This window comes from Psittacula echo, assembly GCF_963264785.1.
Source record: "Psittacula echo genome assembly, chromosome: 1".
In the NCBI taxonomy this organism is placed as follows: domain Eukaryota; kingdom Metazoa; phylum Chordata; class Aves; order Psittaciformes; family Psittacidae; genus Psittacula; species Psittacula echo.
The window spans coordinates 51,503,702-51,525,477 of record NC_137735.1 but is presented as its reverse complement, the minus strand read 5'-3'; the positions used below and the strand labels follow the sequence as shown (position 1 = coordinate 51,525,477).

Here is a 21,776-nt window from a genome sequence, read left to right as displayed (position 1 = left end):
TGAGGCTTTAATAGAGCAAAGCAGTGAGTGCTGAGCTCAAAGTCACCCTGCAGTAACAACACCTGAAGTAATGCACATGCTACTCAAAAATCTAAACAAGGGTGTACTCCTCCACAAGCTGCTGACATACAAGGGGAGGTTCACTACTCTGCTAGCGTCACAGCACAGCTTGCTCATTCCTCTCCAGGTTTTGGTCTTTTAAAGCTGCTGGTCCAAACTCTTTTTTTCTGAGGTAATGCCACAGATGGAAGATCCCACAAAGGTAGCACATACAATGTTAGCAACTGCATTACAAGTAGATTTATGGGTTGGAAAAAGTTTAATATCTACCCTGTATTTCTTTTTCACTACATAATTCAACATGCTTTCACTGTAAGATACCACATCAGAACCACTGTCGCTCTAGCAGTAGTGCCCAGATGACAACTGACATGCAACAAAACTGCCTCCTCAGTACCTCTCTGCCCCAAAGAATCTTCCTGTCTCAAACCCTTCCTGTCCTTTGCAGCTGGTAAACAAAACAGAGAACATAATCTAATTCTGGTTTTGAGAGAGTAATATGCAGCAGAACTTTAATTTTGCTGCGAGAACTTCCATAAAGACATCTCCTGTTTTGCACTCTTTACTAAAGCCTGTATTTTACTCATGAGACGGTTTGTAACAGCACCCATGAGAGCTGTTTCTCTTTCAGACCTCTCCTGAGCTAATGCATAATAAATGCACTTGTCACATACTAAACACGCAGGAGCCTTTTTTTTTTTTTTTATTTTTAAATGGAATATGACAACAGCATTGCTCTGTTAGATCCAAGTATGCAAAAATTCAGCTACTTGTTTGTACGGGTGGGTTCAGCATCCTTTCCTGTTTATGCTACTCTTTCTAACAAGTGCCTCCCAAATACTGAGTTTGGCCAGCTGAGAATACTTCAACAACGAATAATGCTAGCAAAAAAATTTCCTTTGAGCATTATTCTGACATACTCATGCTCAGCTTTTACAATCACTGACTGAAAATACACTCTTTTTCTTAAATTATCACATAACTGTCAATTTTCTTACTGCCTGCTCTCTTCCAAAATTTCTCATCCCCTAAAATCCCAGCTTCAGGAGGGAGCTTGGAATTTCTACAATTCATCACTTGCCAGTGCAAATGAAAGCAACACTCATACTGCTTAGTATTCAGAAATTTAAAGTCCCTCATATATAAAGCTCGGGATTACGGTATTCAGATGTGATATGGGCACAGAAACAAGCTGGGATACATACTACTCTGGCAGCAATTCCCAAAGCTGCACACTACCAGAAAAAAGCACAAGGAGATATAAGGCTGATAAACTAAGCATCGCCAGATACAAACTCCTCATATATGTTGCCACAAGCAGTCATTCTGCATGCTGTGGTCCAGCTACACTTGCTATCAGAGCATGGTGTTGTGCTCCTGCCTTCCCCACTCATCAGAAATATCCAGTTCTCTGGGAAAAAGAAACAAACAAACAAACAAACAATAAAAGAAAAAGGGAAACTCCTATTTGTTATCTCTACAGGTAGAGACAGAGGGATAATGAACACAAAATTAATACTACTTTTTGCATGTGCATGAGGGTTGTTTTAGACCACATGTTTGGTAATACACCACATGCCTTACAGTGGCAGCTAGCTTCACACTTCTACAGATCTGGTTTCCTACCATGAGGAGAGAAATACATGCAAGGTTTTTCTCTCATGACACCATCCTAAGTAGTCCACTTCTACACAAGAGAAACCTCAAGTGAAATCTCCACCAACAAAGGAATCAATTTTCCTCTGTGGACTGTTTTGCCTTGTTAAAACAACAGGAATGAAGTACTTAGCTTTGCATTTGGCCATCAGGATGAAGGGTGGGGACCCCCGTGGGGACTATTCCATCCCATGCTTACTCCTCAAAGGGCTGTTAGCTGTCCTTTTGCAAGCTGAAAAGTCTGGACTCAGCTCTCTGCAGAATGCAATTCTACAGGACTCAGCTCTCTGCAGAATGCAATTCTACAGGACTCAGCTCTCTGCAGAATGCAATTCTACAGGATTCAAGCAAAATTAGTATATTTTGCTATTTCTTTTTATTTATTGCCATTTCTAGTCATGCAATATGATCTTATTTCGGTAGGTACTGTACAAAATAAGCCGCCAAAAAAAACCAAATTCCCAGCTTAGGCACTCCTAACCATGCTCTAGAGAAGAAAATTGTCCATCTAAAATAGCTAGGAAAGAAACGTGAGCACCTAAATTAGGCACCTAAAGCTGCACATGATGGGAGTATAGTTGTAACCAAGCCAGTTTAAGGATCTAAGTGAACCAAGGTTTTAAGAAAGAATTACCTTTGAACAGAAAGGATATATCTGTGGGGGACTCCTAAATAACCAAGCTTTCAGGCAAACAAATTTCTCAAAACAAGCAGAAAACTTCAAGATTAGAAAACTGTCTCTGAAATTAATGCAATTACTTTAATCAAAGAGGCAATTCAAGAGAAATATGTAGTTGGCACCACTGAAGCTGGAGAAAAAGGAGAGACAATAAGGACTGATTGCTCAATATAATCTCTTTTTTCCTCCCTACTTTTTTATATACTGTCTCAGACTTTCATGAACTTTAGCTCCCATGCTCATCTTTTGAAGTTAGGCTGTAGCTCTCCTTTGAGGATGAAGGCTGAAAGGTCAGACACAGAGAGGTTTTCTGAGAAATACTCTTCATCTGATTATGGCTGTGTCAATTAGTTCATTCTTGGATATAGTAGTTCTTTAGTTTTTACTCATGTCACATCTATGATGATATTTAGATGACTACAGTGTGAGTTCCTCTCTCCCCTCTTATTTGTTAGTTATAAAGTAAGCCAAATGAAGGGGAAGAAAACATAAAGAAACAAGACAGTGCTGCTCAGTTGACAGGTAGTGTTTGTAGCACACCAGAGACCTAGTTATCAAGGTTTTTGTTAGTGTAATAACAAAGGAGACTGTTAAGGAGTTTGAAGAAAAGACAAGACTACTGTCTTGACGGAAAACTTCATACCTTACACAAAAGTCCTTGGAAAAAGCATAAAGATGCTTGCTTGAAAAAGGAGTTGCACTGGAAGCTCACACAAATTATTTCTAATTCATAAATGAGAAAGCTACAGGGGGAGTCAGAGTTGACCACGAAGGGCCTTGAAACTAAAGGCAACTTTTTTTTTTTTTTCCAGAAGCATTTCCAATAGAACTAAATGTAAAAAGAGTGCTTTATGAGGCCCTGGAAAACAGCATAGGAAACTACTGAAGCGACGGACTGGAGGTTGTATGGGTAAATAATAGACATGTTACGGAAGGTAAATATGCAAACCTTAAATTATAGAATCATAGAATGGTTTGGGTTGGAAGAGACCTTCCAGTCCAGCTCATCTAGTTCCAACCCCCTGCCATGGACAGGGACACCTTCCACTAGACCAGGTTGCTCAAAGCCCCATCCTCTCTGGCCTTGAATGTTGCCAGGGATGGGGCAGCCACAGTGTCTCTGCGCAACCTGTGCCAGTGTCTCACCAGTCTTATAGTGAAGAATAGAAATAGACACACAAGCTTAAGCAATAGAAAGCTACAGGAAAGAAAAAGATGATGAAGTCAACTACTGCAGGTTGTATGCTGAACTAAGTTTGTGGTCAGACATGGAAAGACAGTAAAGGAAAACATAAATTTAATTTCAGATAAAAGGAGCTCACTTTAGCATAAGAGAAGCAGAACTGTAAGTTGGCTTCCTGGAGCCATTAGTTAAATTTGTTTGGACTTGACAATACTCAGAGATGAGATACAGATAAAAAGGGCTATGGTCTTGGATGTAGCCCACAAAAATTGGAGAACAGATCTGGAAAATTCTCCAAAATAATACAGAGATAAGAGAGCGAGCAAGAAAAGACAGTCCTGGAAGGTAGAGTGGCATGGTACCGCAGCAGGACATCAGTCAGTGACATCTAAGGCTGTTGAAGTGACTGGCAGGCATATGCAGACTGACATTTGAACAGAAGTCATGAGCAACTTGGATAGCGTTTCAATGAGAGCAAAAGGGGGAAGGTGCATTTGGGAGCATGTAAGATGAAACAGGAGAAGATGAACTCAGATAAAATTTTCAGGAAACTTTGGAGACAAAAAGAATACAGCAGTAGCTGGCTTGCTTAGTAGTTGGGTGAACACGTCTGTGTAGATCCAATACTTGATATATAGGCTGACTCAAATTCTGACTTACATTTTCATTTGAATAAAGCCAAACTGCAGAAAATAACTTTTACAGGTGCTCTACTCAAGATAAAACCTGTGAAAACTCTCTAGAAAGTCAAAGTTGGATCAAACTTTAGTATATGCTTAGGAGTGTTCGTGAGGGAGAGCAAGCCTTTTGTTGAGCCTACCTTGAATTCCGAGAAAATGAGGCAGTGGGAAAACAGTTTTACATCTCATTTTTAAAGCTATGCACAGAATCTTCCTCATGCTCTGTAAAATGTCACATATCAGTTATTATACATCCACATACAGGCCCCCTAACCTAAGCAGGCAACTATTAAGCTTTTGATAATGCCTGAAAGAAGCCCCACAGCACACTTGCAGTGCTTTCTGGTCAGGACTCTAAATTTTTGCACTGCTGCAAGCCCTAGATTTGGAAGCAAGGATACACAGGATTATAGGAAAAAATAAAAATAGCCAGACCATCCATGATAATACAAAGTAAGGACAGTAGGTGCATTTTGTACCCTCAGGCACCTGTCAGCTCCAAGTCATGGACTGTAGAGGAGACAGCAATTGCAAAATAGATAAATTGTACTTTCAGCTGTGGGGCTGAACATGTCAAGGTCTTAAGAATACTGCTGAACCTTATTACTTGTAAAGCAGCAATGGAACATCTCATCTGCCCAGGAAGCATCACCTCCAGAGGCATAGGGGAACCAGGGAACCAATGTCTGGGTTGATAATTAGTTTGCTAACCAACAGCTGCATAGCATAGCTGACCCTCTTGTAGTGAGTTAAAATATAAGGGGGACTGGAGTACAATCACAGAATTTTTATATGCTCTTCTCTTTTTTTGCTTCCTATGCCTTTCTTAGCCACTGTCAAACTGCTATTGGTACAGGTCCAATACCCAAGAAGTCTGTCTCAGTTATCCCTTTGTTTCAGTGTCTTTTTATTGGCCAACTCCATAGGCAGAAATGTTCACAACAAAGATGTATGAACTTGCACATAATAAGGAGGTATTTTTGTGGTGTGATCAGCATATGTGCCACTAAAACATGATTCTAATGGCAAATCTGTGAACAAATAATTAATTAATTTGGGAGCTTTTGGCCCATCTTTTGGCCAATCTTCATGCTGCTGCTATTGCTGAAAACAAATTAAGAATAACCATGTCCAGTTATTAACAACTTGTTCTAGCACAGAATCGCAAGTCATTATTACCCCTTTCTTCCTCAGGCAAATCAGCTTAGCAAAGCTTTGTTATGGCCTATTCATAGGTAGTTTAAACAATATTATTACTATTACATTATTCTCAGGAAGGTAAAAGTGCCATTCCCAGTGTCATAGAATCATTTGGTTTGGGTTAAGATCATCTGGTTCCAACCCTCCTGCCATGGGCAGGGACACCTCACACTAAATCATGTCACCCAAGGCTCTGTCCAACTTGGCCTTGAACGCTGTCAGTGATGGAGCATTCACCACTTATTTGGGCAACACATTCCAGTGCCTCACCACTCTCACAGGAAAGAACTTCTTCCATATACCTATCCTGAACTTCCCTTGTTTAAATTTGAACCTGTTACCCCTCGTCCTATCGCTACAGGCCCTGATAAACTGTCCCTTCTCCAGCAGGCTTGCGGGCCCCCCTCAGATATTAGAAGGCTGCTATGAGGTCTCTTCTCCAGGCTGAACAACCCAAACTTTCTCAGTCTGTCATCATATGAGGTGCTCCAGCCCCCTGATCATCTCCTGATCATGGCCCTTCTCATGTCCAGGGAAAACAAACAGGCTCAGCAGTTGCTAGCATGTTTCCACTGCAATGAAAGTAGGATCATAAGAAAAACAAAATCTCAAGACCAAATTCCTTTTGATACCATGTGCAAGCTGAAGAGGAAATAGGAGAGCCTAAGAGGAGTTTCTTTTAATGCACCATCCAGAAGCATTATTTCACCTGACAGTCACTCGCAAGTTTCCTACCGGCTAAATGTTTTGCAGATAGAGTTAAACAGACAGAGGTTTCAAATGCATTCAGATTCTGACGATGCAGCCTGGGAAAGGAATTTTCCACTTTGTACTGCTGAGAAAAATGCAGACGCTGTAGGCTATGGTATCATGTTCAGAGGAACAAGGTGGGTAGGATAGGGCATTAGGCAATATTATACTCTAGGGAATAAAGAGCAGACAGGGGCACAATGGAAGTGCTTCATTATATTTTAAATGGGAATAGTTCCAAGGATAGGAAAGCCTGTAGTGCTTGCAAAGGATTAAGCAGGGTAATGTGCTTTTCAGGAAGACATAAAGAGGTATGTAATGTGATATGTTTAAGCCTAAATGATTTTTCTTGGAGTCCTCAATGAATGTTTAAGCAAGCATGACTTAGGCCTCTGTAAATCCTCTCCGAATAAGTAACTTCCATGAAAATAGATTCCTTTGACAGAATGAGATGCATATTTCATAACCTGTGCAAAAAAGGAAAATCAATTTGAAAAACGTGAAACACTTGGGAATAATAAAGAAAACAAAAAGATAAAAGTGAATATTCTTCAGACTAATCCAAGCATATATAGGAATACATCTACCCTCCTCATCCGGTTTGGTTTGGCTGAGCAGGAAAACAACTAAATGCCTTCCTACTTTCAATTCAGATCTTCAACTACGTTTTGTTGCCTTTTGAGAAAGAAAGAGACAATAAGTGGCAGAAAATATCTAAAGTGCCTGCACTTTTCAGGCTATCTCCTGTTTAACGTATCTCTGCCCTCTCTTCAGTGTAAATCCACCCAGCTGCTCTCTAACCAGACCTGATGGTGTATACAGCTGTTCACTACGGATGGAATAGGAGCACACACATGTATGCATGCAGCTGATTTATGAGAAGAACAGGACCAATAAATATCAAAACTTGAAAACGTACAATGAAACGATCTTCCTATCTTATTTCTCTTGCCCACCCTGCCCTCCTGCCAGGAAAAGCAGGTCAAAGCAGTAGATTGCCTGATGCAAAATGGGACTACGCAATTGCTGTCATTTGGCTGTACTGTATTTTCACTCACACAGGTGCTATTCCCCATGCAGTCATTGGACCAGAGATCACGCAGTCCTGCTGAGTGAGCGGGATGATGCAATGAGTAAATCAGCAGTTGATCCCGCTCCCCTTCCTCTTGTTTATACATACATTGCTATTAAACTGCTACGTTCCTTAAAGTAAAAGGAGTACCACTGTAATTTGTGGAATAAAATAAAAAAAAACTGAAGAACTTTCAAGACATTTGGCAAAGCCTCTTCTGTGATGTGTAGTTAAAAGCCCCATTTAACATCAGAGAGGGTGCAGCAGCGACTGTTGTTAAAGAAAAGCATGGCCACTGCATCCATAACTTCCTTTCTGCACACCTCTCTCCCATAGCAGTCCCTCCTATCACAATCCCTTCACGGTTATTAGACAGCCTAGTGGAAATCCCTTTCCACAGACCCATTTGGAAGCACTTAAGTCTAAGCCCTCACTTGGCACTCTAGGAACTCCAAGGTAATGGCCTCAGAGAACTTGAATTAACTGCTGTTCAGTCATGCTTTAGTGCTGATTAAAGGTAGAAACAAAACAAAGTACGGAGGGAAACCTGTTGGCTCAGCTTGTCCAGTGTTATAATCTGGTTAATAACTCTGATGTGGCCAGTTAAATTCATTCAAGACCCTGAAGAACATTACGAAGTACATAAATAAGCTAAAGGGATCCATGAATTCTTTCCTCTGAAATGTTTTCATTTTTTCTGAAGCATGTTAGAGATTATAATCTCTGCCTTTTAGCAGATACCTTTTTAAATATTATTTTTTCTTGCCTAACAATAGCTTTTAACATCACATTCTTCATCCAGCTTTCTTCCCTATCAGGCCACATGTGATCTCCCAAGAGCTTCCGTTTGAACAGCAAGTGACAAATAATCCTTTTCTGTCGTTTCTTCCTTTAAGGTGAAAGAATGGGAGGAAAGTGCACACAGAGGTAGATATATATGTTCATTAGAATCAGGCCTGAGCCCTCTGATATTTTAAAATTGAAGGGTGGGTGGTTTGCTCACAGGCTGCAGCTTGGCTTTTCAACACTATCATCTCCAAGTGCTTATTCTTGGGAAGCAGAGGCATGGGAAATTAAATAACTCAGATATTTCTGGTACTGTAGGCTCTAGGACAGCAACTGTCATGTTTCTAGGAGTGAGAAGTTAAAGACTGTAATCTGCAATTATCTGCCACCATGATACACTGGCTGAATTTTCAGCTAAAAGGCATTAGTCAACATTGGTGTGTTTGACATGATCTGTTTTTTTATTCTTCTGAAACCCCGAGTATAACTTGGGGAGGCAAACCAGAAAGAGGCCAGCTTTTTTTTTATATATATACAAAAGGCAAACCCCAGCTTTATCAGCCTCTTCCAAACTGAGCTAAAATATATTTTCTCAAAAAAAGCAATTTCCTCTAGCCCATAAATCTTCAAACTGTCTTTTTTTCCCCTTGCTTTTTCAGCTTATGACTTTATCTAAAGGGGTTTCAAAGGTACGGTTCCCCAAGGCCTCTCTTGCCTCTTCCTTCATGCTGTTTAGTCCTTCAGAGGAGAAAATATGATCTCAGTTATACAGAGAGTGGATTAGTGATTTTTAAGACTTAAAAAAACTTTGTTATTTTGTAGTTCTTTTATTATCAAGAGACTACCAATGATTTAATCATTCTTTTTAAGATACTCTTTTCTCTCATATGTTCATATCCAATATGAAAACATCAGAAATTACAGGTTTTCCCGGCAAATGGATATTGGTGGAGACAAAAGGCAGTGTTTGTCTGGATTTTCAGAAACAAGTGAACACATGACTTCATGGATATTTGCCCTAATCAACCTTCAAATATTGAAGTTTAAGATCTATAAAATATGATATTGCTCAGATTTTATTTAAAACTCTCTCTGTGAAAATACAACAGTAGGGAAAAAGTTTGTATACAGTCACTCATAAACCCATATTCACTTTCATACTGAACCCTTTCATGGACTAGTGTTCTTATAAAAGCTGTAGCTGTCAACCAAAACACTGGGAGGGAACTATTGCATTCACAAATGTGCCTACACAGATTGTCTCTGGCTCTCAGAGGGTAACTACAGAGGGTAGCTGTGAGCCTGTTCTTTAAAGCCAGATCATCTTTTTTTGCCTGCCTCTCTCAAAACGTACATTGACTCAGTGCTACAACTGAAAGCCAAGATTTTCAGTGCCAGGAGTCTACAAAAAAAGTTAATGTCTTGCATTAAAAGTGCTTTAAGCTTTGTACAGTACATTGCCACATAACTTCTGGGGTTATAGTCCAGTGATCCTATTCCAATTCTGCATTCTGACAAATGCATTCATCTCTCATACCTATAAATTCTTTTCAGAGCAAACAGTCCAGGTACTTACATTCAAAAATCTTGTTGAAAGCAACTACATACTGAGAAGTCACAGTTCTCTGTGCTGATGCAATCGGCTTGCAGAAATTGGTACCAGGCATAATCATTATCTGGGTGTAAATGCACCCCTTATAGTTAAAAGCAACAACTAAGCAAATGTGGTGTTAAAGCAGACCATCTCCAATGAGAAGACAGCAATAAGTCATACCAGTACCTTTTGGATACCTGCAGTCGACTCCAAGACATTGTTCTCTGAACCATTACTTCTGTTAATCATCCGCCACATTTGGGAATACATGCTGTCCCTCTCAAAAGGATTCATCCCTTTCACTCGGACGTGCTCATAGACTGCGGAGTCCAACACAGTGCCATAAGGAATATCCGTCTGCCTTGAGAGATCCTGGAGAGACCTTAATTGTGGGTGAAGAAAAGAGACACAGGGGACTTGAAGCCACATTTTCAAGAGGGAGGAGCTGCAGGCAAGCAAAGGGCAATACATTGGAAGACAGATGTCAAGCCAGTTTCTTTTGTTTGGTGGTTTGGGGTTTTTTCCTTTTTTTTTTTTTTTTTTTCTTTTTGTCTTAAAAGACAAAGTGAGGCTGAAAAATTGTATGGTTTAAGACACACGGAGAAATATGAGGTGAAAGGAAGGGCTGGAAAAAGTGAAAATGGATGGAAAGAGAACAACAGAAGGAGTAAGAGGATCTTGTCAAATGCCAAGCTCATTTGAGTAAGGGCAAATGAGAGGAGGGAGCATTGCAGTTCCTCCAGCCATACACAGCAAGTTCAGCAGGAATTGAGTAACCCCTTATGAGCCTGCAGTACCACCACACATCCGGCTGCTGGGAGGAGTATCAGCACCAGAACTCACCAAATCTAGCACAAAGCACCTGGCTCTGAGTACTTCTAAGTGCTACTGGGTTACACAATGAAGGGCAGCTTTTTTGTGGTATTCCTGCACTGAACTGTGCACCCACCACACAGGTCACATCCTACACTATTTTCAGCAACAGGAAGATTTCTGTTGTGGTTTCGTGAGCTGCCCTCTCATCACAGTACATGTTATTTAGACCAGTAGGTTTGTTCTACTTTACATATTATCTGGTCTTATGCATTCCCTATAAGTAAGAAAATTTAATAGGTTTAGGAGTTACTACAGCATCCCAAATATGGTTTTGTCAATCCTGCTTTGGACTTAAAAATGCATTTTAGAACCCTTTAAAATGTTTTTACCTCTTGGCCTTTGTTTTCCTGTCCTATAGAATTGCTCTCCAGTACCTTTGGTTCTTTAATGACATTCATTAAAGTTTCAAAATAACTACTTGAAAACATCTATGCCTAAAATACATTACAGTTTTCCTGGCACAAATTAACTTCATATAAACTGCTTAAATGTAGTGGATGACACCAAAGGACAAATCAAGGGGCTGAATGTTGTGTTGAAGTAGGCAATAGCAAATTGTAAAAGCTCACTGCATCCACAGAAAGTGCAAGCACAAATGCAGAAAACTCATCAAATTCCAAGTTGTGTTCCTGAAATGTGTAAATATAGAGGCTAGTGAAAATGGCCCTATGGGGGTGGGGTGGGGGAGGAATTCTTAGATGTTCCAGGGATGGCACTGAAGAAAATGGTAATCGAATCTCAAAGGATATGTATGCCTCTGAACACAACAGAAAGCAGGAACAGAAGAAATCAATAGAGCTCAACGGCAAGGGTTTAGAGGTTAGTTGAGTCAGAAAGAAATCCTTTAAAATTCAGACGTGGGCTTAGAAGAACACTGAGCAAGAGCTAAAGTCTAAGCAGATAACATATAGCAAATATAAGGAAGGGATAAATTAAATTTTGAAGAGTAAATAGCTAATGGTATTAAACCCCCCACAGTCCTCTCCTCTTTCTCCAACAATATGGCATTCCTCTTCAAGAACATAAGCAGCAGAGAACCTTCAAAGAATCTACACATATGGGATCATCAAAGGTAAGCTGCTAGATGAAACTTTTCCTGAAACCAAGTATACTGATATTGTACCAGAGGACTGAGACATGCCCTTTTTTTAGGAAGAAAAATGTGAGGCTTCAGTGGACTAAGGTATGAGGAGAGTACGTACTATGGCTAATCTGTAACTGAAAAGTAAAAAAAAAAAATTATCAAGTCCAGATAAACACCTATGAGTTCTGAAACACCTATGAGCTGTTAGCAAAACTGTGAAACCTCATTACAGTCAGTGTGTGAAAAGGAAGCAGTAAATAGTTTTGAAAGGATGTAGTTGTAATCAGGGGTATTACTGAAAGTAAACTACTAAGAAGTTATACTTAGATTTAGTAAATAAACTGAAATAAGGATTGATACAATTTTAAAGATCAGTCCTGAAAACTAGACACAGCAACCAGGTAGGTCTCTCCAGGAAAAGCAATTCAATCACCTATTAGACTTTGAAAGTACTGAAAACCCCAAGAATTTAAAAAAGGCTTTCATCTTATCAAACAATGTACAGAAAGTAGAAGTATGGACTGGCTATAATGGTAGAATTTAGAAATGCTCCCTGGTAACTCTTGATAGCATTAGGAAAGCAAATACTCAGAGTGGATGCTCTTGAGGGACTTCAAGGGTAACAAGACCAGCTTTCACAGAACTAAAAGCTTGAACAAGGGAAGTGTGGACCTGTTGAGGGGTACAGCAGATACAGCTATGGTTGAGATGCACTAGACCCATAGAAGTCCATGGAACTGGCAGGCTGCATCAAAGTGTGCTGAAAGAGCTGGCCAATGTCCTTAAAAGACTTCTTGCTTCAGTTTTTGAAAGGTGAAGGAGAGCAGGGGAGATCCCTGACCACTGGAGAAAAGAAATGTCCAGACTATATTAAAAAAAAGATAAAAAAGATGATTCATGGAATTCAGGTGGGCTATCCAACAGCACTGGGTGAGTCCTCTCAAGACAGCATTTCTGAGCACATGAAGGAGAAGCAGCTGATTGGGAGCAGTCAGCATTGATTTACCAAAGGTAAGTCGTGCTTGACCAATCTGGTTGCCTTCAATAATAAAATGACTTAGTTTATGGACAAGACTAGAGAAATGGCTGTAGTTTACCTTAACTTTAGCAAGGCTTTCAATACTGTCTCCCATAATATTCAGGTATCCAAATTAAGTGATTAGGTCTGGCTGGGTAGGAAACAAGATGGATAGATTCCTGGTTGGATAATCAGGCTCACAGGGTAGTTCACCTGGAAGCTGGTAACAGGTATCACAGAAGTCTAACCTGAGACATGACCTTACCCTGTTGTCAAGTTGGCAGATGACATGAGTTGGGAGACCAGCTGATTGCTCCAGAACAGGCTATCGTCCAGATGGACCTAGAAAGGCTGGAGGAATGGTCTGACAGGAGTAGTGTAAAATTCAGCAATGACAAAATACAAAATACAAAGCCATGTACTTCTGTGGAGAAGTAACCCCCTGCAACAACCCAGGCTGGGGTGCAGCTCTGTAGAAAGGCACCCCAGTAGACAGTGGTGGGCCTTGTGAGGATTTCTCTCTGTTTCACCATTAGGCAAAGTGTTGTGTAGAAGCAAGTGTATTACTGTTGTATTGACAGCAAATCATCTATCAAAAGCATCATTCATGAAATGCACTAGCGAAATACAACATTCTATACTCATCAGTTCTGTGCTGCTGCTGCCAATTCACTTCTGTATGTCCTGGCAGTGCTTAGAAGTGCAATGAACTGTCACAAGGTGCATACTGTCATGTCCTGTAATTGCTGTGTTATTTGTCATACAAACTGTTAGAAAAGTCTACAAAAAGTATTTACTGAGCCTCCAATTTCTAGTGACAACACCTAGTGAAATTGCAGTCATTACCTTACAAGCCATACAATTTCTAATATAACAAGCAACAACATATTTTTTGGGAAATATTGTTGCTAGCTGGTATAGAAATGACGTGTATCTGCTGCCACAAAACAGTACAGTTAGAAAGAACACAAAAGGAAAACAGTTCCTCTGTATATCTTGTGGCTATAAAAACAACCTTGCTATTTTCAGAAAGGCAAACCAACACAAGACATGAGCTGTTAGTCCAAAAGTGTGCTACAATCAGGTAGGGGAAGCGTATTATAAGCAGTCTGAGAAGCAAGCAAGACACCAGCCAGGAAATAACAAGGAGGAGAATTATGTCAATGCCTTCAGGAAAGCATGTTGTAGCTGCCAAGTCTGGCATTAACTACCCTGCAGTTCTTCACTGTTTGGTGTGCTGCCCTAAAACATAGGTTTTATCTCAGTTGCCCTGCTCTGCATCTTTTCACAATTGCAGATGCTGCTCTGTGCTGAGAAAATGATGGCAGGAGGACAAGAACAAGCCAAGCATGAGTATAAACTCTACAGATGTGCTAAACACTGTCAGCAGTAAAACCAAGTTTTGGTTCACCTGACCCTATGCTGAGGAGCAACAAAGAAGTTTTGGAGCCTTCGAGGTGTACATGCAGGCAAGCTGCAAAAATGGAAACAACCTATCACATCAGTGACTTATCCTCTCACACAAATACGTCGAATGGGATCATAATATATATGACCTCTTTCAGAAACTGTTTTTTATAACCTGCAACTCTGCAGACTACTGGTATGACATTCGCAACCCTGCAGCCAAGGTACAACAAAACAAAGAGAAATTACAAACCTTGACAGAACTAAATAAAATTATTAAAACATTGAGGTTCCTTTCCAGCAGAAAGAATTTTTATAACTACTTTGCCTCCAGCCTGGTTTGTAGATTACACATTGTTCGATGTACCTTGATTCCTGGATTAAACAACTCATTCTCTGCTCAGACAAATACAGTTAGTAGAGACACAGATCACCCAGTCTCACTAGACAGCTGCCATACAAGATCTCAAAATAAGGATAAAGTATTTGTCAGGCTGGCTAATTCCTGTGGGGTATCCATTGATACCCGATTTCTGATACTGTTATCCACACTGGATAGGAATTTAATTTTGTGATAGTTTTACTGATCTCAGCGTAACCACCCGCAAAATAAAGCACACATCTAACATGAGTAAGAGAATTGTAATCCCACGTTTTAAAACATTTATCTCTTTGAATTTCTAATTTTGAAGCAATAAGGTAATTAATGACAAAAATTGTTTAAAAATAAAAAAAGAAGATATAGTTGAAAAAAATTGTTATAAAATAAAATATCTGAGTTTATCTATAGACAAATTCTACTTCTAGGGAAGCAACAGTCAGGTCACAGTCCACCTGATTTTTGGTTATCAGTCATGAGGCACTGTGGGCAAAAATGTTATGTCTGGTCTTTTTCTCATTGCAGTAACTGAGATGATACTAATACTATCCTATACAGATTAACTACAATAAAGGGCTATTCTGAGGATGAACTGAGTCAATTGAGAATGAATTATTAACAGATACATGTATTTTTCAGCCTTTTTTGATTTTGTTTAGTATTCTACACCTTATTCACGCAGCAGTTGTCAGGTCACTTTCATTTTCTGGCTTAGTAAAAATTAATGACTTTGTAATTTAAAAAATTATCTCTGTTTTCAACTCGAATGAAAAAAACCCCTATTAGGATTTGCATATGTTTCTTTCCCCAAAGCACACCCTCTTCTGTAATTCAAATCCTAGGCTTAGAATTGGTAACATGTTTTCTTATATGTCAGCCAAAAGCATTTAAAAAGTACACAGAAAATGTAGAAAAACAGAAGGTCAGCTCCATATACGAATAACCAAATTCCTTTTTAAGTGTTTAAATACCACTGAGGTCAGAGGCTTGGGCATCAAAGTATCTCTGTAGATCTGGATTACAGAATGATTTAGGCTAGCTGTGTTGTTAGCCTTGGCTGTTGCACAAAACTGTCTGCATGAAGTAGTCACTAAATTTTAGGAGAAAATAACTGATGTCATGGCTTACACTGAAGTCTTTATTTATGACTAATTCAAATAAAGCTTTCCAATGCTCCCCCCAGCCCCATTTTCTTCTAGGACATGAATTCACAGCCAGGCCTAGGGAACAGGGCATACTAAGTCAAGAAATTTGACTGTTGGCAGTGATGGATGTGTCAAAATCTAGTAATACTGCTTGCTAGCCAGTTTAAAGATCTGGGTGAATTGCATTAAAGGAAAGGTTTAAGAACATTCTGCTTTTCTGCATAAGGAAATCTCTACTCCAATTATTGCATTCTTGTGTAACCATCCTTGCATAAAACTTGTCAGTTTTATTGAGCTTTTTAGAACCCTGGGGTCATGTTAGCTTCAAGTGAATCATGGTGTCCTGGTTTCAACTGGGATGGAGTTAATTTGCTTCCCAGTAGCTGGTACAGTGCTGTGTTTTGGCTTTCGTCTGAGAATAATGCTGGTAACACACTGATGTTTTAGTTGTTGCTTACCCTGATCTAGGACTTTTCAGTCTCATGCTCTGCCAGTGAAGAGGTGTACAGGGAGCCGGGAGGAAGCAGAGACAGAACACCTGATCCAAACTAACCAAAGGGGTATTCCATATCACAGCATGTCATGCCCAGTATACAAAGTTGAGGGAGTTACCTGGAAGGGCAGATTGCTGCTGAGGTCATGCTGGAGCTAGCTCGAGACCTCCAAATTTATCTGGTAATTACCAAGAAAAGCCACTCTTAATTACTATTCATTCATGTTGCATTTGAGACAGTGATCTAAAGATTTAAGGAACATACAAGTTATGCTTTGCTTTGCTGCCACAATGTTTTGGCATTGGAAATGCTGACTCTCTTGATTTAAATGTCATCTGCAATGCGGGGCAAGTGTGAGCAAAAGATGCATCTAGGAACTACCCAATGACTTGAGTGCCTCCACTCCTGACACTGCCTGTTGGCAGAAGATGGGAAGCTGAGCTCCCAAAGGTATGAATAGCAGCAATTTGTCTGCAAAAGGAGATTAATATTCCTCTAAGTTCATTAGAAATTGTAGCAATTTGATCCAAATTAATTGGTAAAGCATAGAACAAATGCCATCAACTTCAAGTGAGGTTATACAGCAAAGATCTACTAGGAGACACTAATAGGGAAAGGAAGCATTTCACTAGTCCTCCCTAGCACACTGCCTAACAAAAGCTTGTTATGCTTTTCTTCTCAAAACAGGCTTCTGGATACCTCGACACACTGACTAGGATGAGTGGCCCAGCATTCATACTAGTCAAGAAAAGCAAGCTGCAAGAGCTCTGGCTACACATCCAAAAGCTGAAATGCAGTAACTACCAAAATGTTTCATGGAAATGAAATATGCTGTGGGCTGCTTGAATCCTCCTATCTTCTGTAAAAGATATCACAAGGACCATGCCTTCAGCAACACACTGTAATATCTGATGCTAGCTAGAAATTGGAAATGAAAACCTATTAACTACTTGTTACGTGTGTGCAAACCCACTGACTTAAATTTCTTTCATTTTTCTGACTTCTCTGAAGCTGGCTGGATAGCACTATAAGCAGAATCTGCTAGTAATGCAGTAAAGCCTTAACTACTTAAGCTCATTTCCATTCTGGCCTTCAAAACTCCCCAAGGTACAATCTGATCTGTTAAAAAAAAGAGAAAAAATAAAAAAGGCATCAGCCTTTTTCTTTATTGCGTATTCATGTTTCCCAGTTTGCAGTAATTCAGCATGGTAAACAAACAGCCTCTCTCTTATGTGCTGGTTTGAGGTCCAATTTTGGCAGTTTTGTAAACTAAAGTTTTACACTCCCACTGTAGTTAGATAACTTCAGTCCCTAATGGATACTTAACACATCTAATTACTCTATTTTTGAGCTGAAAGCGCTGCTGAAAAATGTCTTTGTTCTTTCATTCCAGGAGCTTTCCAGCTGCAACATTTTCTACTGAATAAAACATTTCCAGTGACTTTGCCATAAATAATATAGCACAAAGACCAATGTAGTCCCAACTATACATTATAACCTCAGAATTCCACTGAGCGTTTTCTGGTGACATCATAATAAACTTCAAGAAAAAACTGAGATGTATTAAATTATAGTTTGGGTATATTTTATTCTTTTGTACACATGATAATAAAACTCAGACATTTATCACAGTAATTTGAACATTTTCCTGGACTACTTCAAAACTAGAAGGGACATAATTTCAAAGGAGGATACAGAGGCATAGCTCGTATTTGTAAGGACAAACTGAATGACTGAATATATCATAATTATTTATTTTGCATGTACAAAATCCCATGCTTCTCTTCTTTAAATTCATTCTACCATTTTTGCAAAGAAGGATTTATGGGAAAGGCTAACCTTGTCACTTTCACATACTTTCATGGACATGTAGCCTCAAGATTAAAAACCTTCTATGAACTAGCCAGCCCAGCCCCTGAAGTACTTGATTAGCTAATGTTTCACTGTATTTTATAATCTCTGCTTTTACCCAGGAGAAAGGATTTAGGGGTGGGGGAGGTCACCGCAGCAGTGGGAATGAAGATAAGTCAGCATGCAGCTTGCTGAAGGAGAGGAGACTGGAGAACAAAAGGGTAGAGAGAGAAAGGGTAGGAGACCTAGAAAGGTTCCTGTGGTACAGAAAGATGAGACGATCTGGAGAAAGGGCTAGAAGGAGTGACAGGAAAACAGTTCTCCATAAAAGGAACAGGAGAAGACAAGGACATTCACGTTAGGGAGGCATGAAGCAAAAGAACCAATAGATGGAAAAAAGAGAATATGATCCATTAATGTAGTAAGAAAGCCCTTGGGAACAGGAGCAAAGTGACCAGAAGTTATTTTTCATTGTGTGTGGCTATTAACACATTTTTGCCTTGGCAAGAAAAGGCAAATTCAACTTTGACTGACTATTCACCATATACTGAAGAAGCATTGGGCTCCTCCTCATTAAAGTGTCAGTGCACAAGTATTATGGTTTAGGTATATTTTCAAAGCATTTCAAAGGAAAGCATAACCTGAAAACACACAGCACGCAACTTTCCCATTTCAAAAACTGATACACCAGTTATCCCAAACCCAACTGCTTCTTTCAAAATATGTATGCATATGTATGTATAAGTGCCACAGAAGAGTATCTGCCAGAGGCCAACAATTCTGATCCCATAGACAAAGTGTCTCCAGGGAGACTGGCAGTCTATGGCATATTGTTATCTTTTTTAGCTTCCAAACTACTTCTCAGGATGATAAAAATTTCTTCCTTTTCTCACACTTAAGTAGAACATATATACCCCTCTACATGCATACATATGTTCACCCTTCTTTCCTTCAGTTCATTCTTTATCAACTTACTGGATGGAGTTCTCAATGCGTGTGATGGTGAGGAAAGCTGCTAGGTTTGCTGTGTAAGAGGAGATGACAATCAAAGCAAAAAGCCACCAAGCTCCCATCATCAGTCGGGTTGCCAGGGTTGTGTATGGAACCTCTCCTCCTGTGGGGAAGAAGGAAAAGCAAGAGTTTTCGTTTGGCAGAAAGAAACCCAGATCCTCATTGCTCATGCATTGCTCTAGAGAACTAGGCCTCAAGGTCAAAAGGGAGCTACACTTTCTATGCAATGAAAAGTACTGAAGGAAGCCCACAGTGTCAGCTGTTTTTAACTTCTTTTGCTATTGTGCTGTTAATCACAATTCATCTGCCAGTCCTGTCCAGTAATGGAAATAGACTTCAAGATCTAAGACCAAAACCAGCAAAAGTAAATTCTTACAACATTCTTTCCTCAGAGATTTTATCTACAAACTTTAATTAAGAATTTCTAAGGAACATATAGTTAAAAAAACCCCATTGAAACATAATTACTTTTCACAGTTCTGTAGGCAGGCATATGCTCATGAGAAGCATATGCGTACATGTACAACTTGCTGCAAGTGAACTTGGACATGCAAAAAACTAATAATGTGTATTGAGGAATGCCAAATTGTTTTGTATTCCCATAGTTGCTTTCCTTTAAAAATCCAACTGCCATTTAAACAAAACATTAGCAGCAATTAGCAAAAAAAATTAAACCTACCAGGAGCTGCACACCACCACTTATGTGACCAGAGCCAAATTTAGCAAGCCATGAAAAGCATTATTTTTTTGTTCAAATTGCTGCTCCCAAAACACACTAGTTCAGAGTTTTGAAGTAACTCTTTCAGTTGAAAACATACGAATGACAGATTTTTAGATGAAGGAAAATTCATTGTTCTAAAAACATCCATTTTGTCTGCAGTGTAAGTTTTGTCACAGCTACAAGTAACTAGGTGGGGGACAGGTGAATGCAGCAAAGACCCACAGTCAACTGCTTAAAACTTCACCCTTTTCCTCTCACCCTATACTCAGCAATTTGAAAAGATGTCATTACTGTTAAGGCAGCTTTCTCAGATGCAAAATCTTACAAGGGTACAGTATCTGGGATTTGTGCAAAAGCAGTTTGTTGCAGATTCAATCATCTGAGTATGCTGTGCTGAATCTTCACTTATGCAAATACTCCTCCACATTTCCCCAGCAAGTGGGTGTAAAGGGAATACAAATCACAATTATTCTCATTCCAAGTACAAATAAATTTCAATTATATACACAAACTAGATATTTAATCAATGCTTGAATATGAAGGATCACCTTACTGTTTGGTTCAAAGTTTGTCTTACTTATAACAAAGCATTGTGAACTCTGCATCACCATACAGTAAACAAATTTGAAGCTTTCTTCCTACTTCAGTGATGTGGAGTTGTACCATGTGTGAAATAATAATTGACTCCATTTATGTTTCTTATATATAAGTATTGAAACCCTTTGCCTTTTAAGAATTGCAAAGACAGAATCTATTTTAGACCTGTTCAGTTAGAAATAAATTTAATTCCCAAGATGCCATGTATTTTTCTGAAATAAGAATTTATTGGTCAGATCAGGAGATATTATTCCAATATAAAGACTTTCAAAGATGAATATTAGTGTCAACATCTGAAGATGTGGTTTTCACTCCTACATAAATTTTAAATTATCTTTAGAAGAATATTTCTACTTTACAATAGTTTTTGCAATATCTTTGGAATACTTAATTTAAAAACAAATTTTAATAAAATTAAAAGAGAAGACAGCTATATCAATTTATCTGAAAAGGCTGTTGGTCCTTTTAACTTTCAGGTGCCAATCCCTACAGATAATCTTCATATTGAACTGAGATGGATAGAGTGATAGAGAAGAAGCCAACGATCTCCTGCACATCCTTGCATTTTCATGTTTCAGCTTAATGTGTAAAATTTAGTTCTCACATTTTTTTATTGAAATGAAATGTCAGAAAAGAGAGGACTGCTGAAAGTCACACACCTGCTTTCTGGTTTTCAAGTTAGGATGATCTGCAACAAGTGACCATGAAAGCCATCATAGATCCCTCAGCCACAGTATCCCCCTACTGTTCATACAGCACACTTTTCCCATACATTGCTAAGGTTATCTCCAGTATTTACTGCTACCTTTTCTTTTTTAATACCTATATTAACACTAGACTTTAAAAAACAGTGAATGTTTGTCATCCCAAGGGCTTTTTCTTCACCCAGGTGTTTCTGAAGTCTTGTTCCTAATTGTTGTGCCTTGTATATCAACAGTCAACAAATAAAGCTTAACGACAATGCTTGCATCCAAGTATATGCAAAATACATATCAAAATAATTAATCACTCCTGCTTCTACTCCATAATGTTTGCACTGACGCTTTTTAAACCACCATTTCTAAAGCAGAACTGACACTGCAACTGCATAGAATCATGATTCTTAAGCAGTACAGGCAGTGTACTCCACCTCTCCTAGTGAAAGAATCAAAGAAAGAAAGAAAGAAACAAAAATCAAAGGAGATCTCTTAGTGCCATGGTATTATTTCTTTGGCATCTATTAGGAGACCTAACGTGACACAGTCTTGTTCTATTGTACTGTTTGCTAAAACACTCACCGCACCCTGACAGCTCACCTTAAGAAACCTCTTCACTTCCCCCAATTTTGTTTCAATGGATGAAACTTTCCAGAGTTTTCTCTCAGTCCAATTTTACATGTTTTCTCAGTGCAGAAGAGTACCAAATTATTCAGGGGAGCAACGTTCAATGGTTTTCATTAACATTACCATGAAAAAGAGCTATTGTTGACTGTAAATTAGTATGCATAAGGGACATGCATGGAAAACTGCCTGAGCTTTCCTTGCCAATATCTAG

The 21,776-nt window shown here is 39.2% G+C and overlaps 1 protein-coding gene across 2 annotated transcripts in view; it reads right to left on the bottom strand.

Moving 5' to 3' along the window:
* The window catches only part of GRID2 (glutamate ionotropic receptor delta type subunit 2), a gene marked incomplete at its 5' end in the record, with an annotated part of 729,364 nt that overhangs the window by 92,108 nt on the left and 615,480 nt on the right, over positions 1-21,776 (bottom strand). For both annotated transcript variants that reach the window (XM_080624929.1, XM_080624930.1), the window contains 2 exons: positions 9,847-10,042; positions 18,890-19,028. In XM_080624929.1, coding sequence (XP_080481055.1) covers positions 9,847-10,042; positions 18,890-19,028 — 335 coding nt within the window. The remainder of the gene's footprint in view (positions 1-9,846; positions 10,043-18,889; positions 19,029-21,776) is intronic.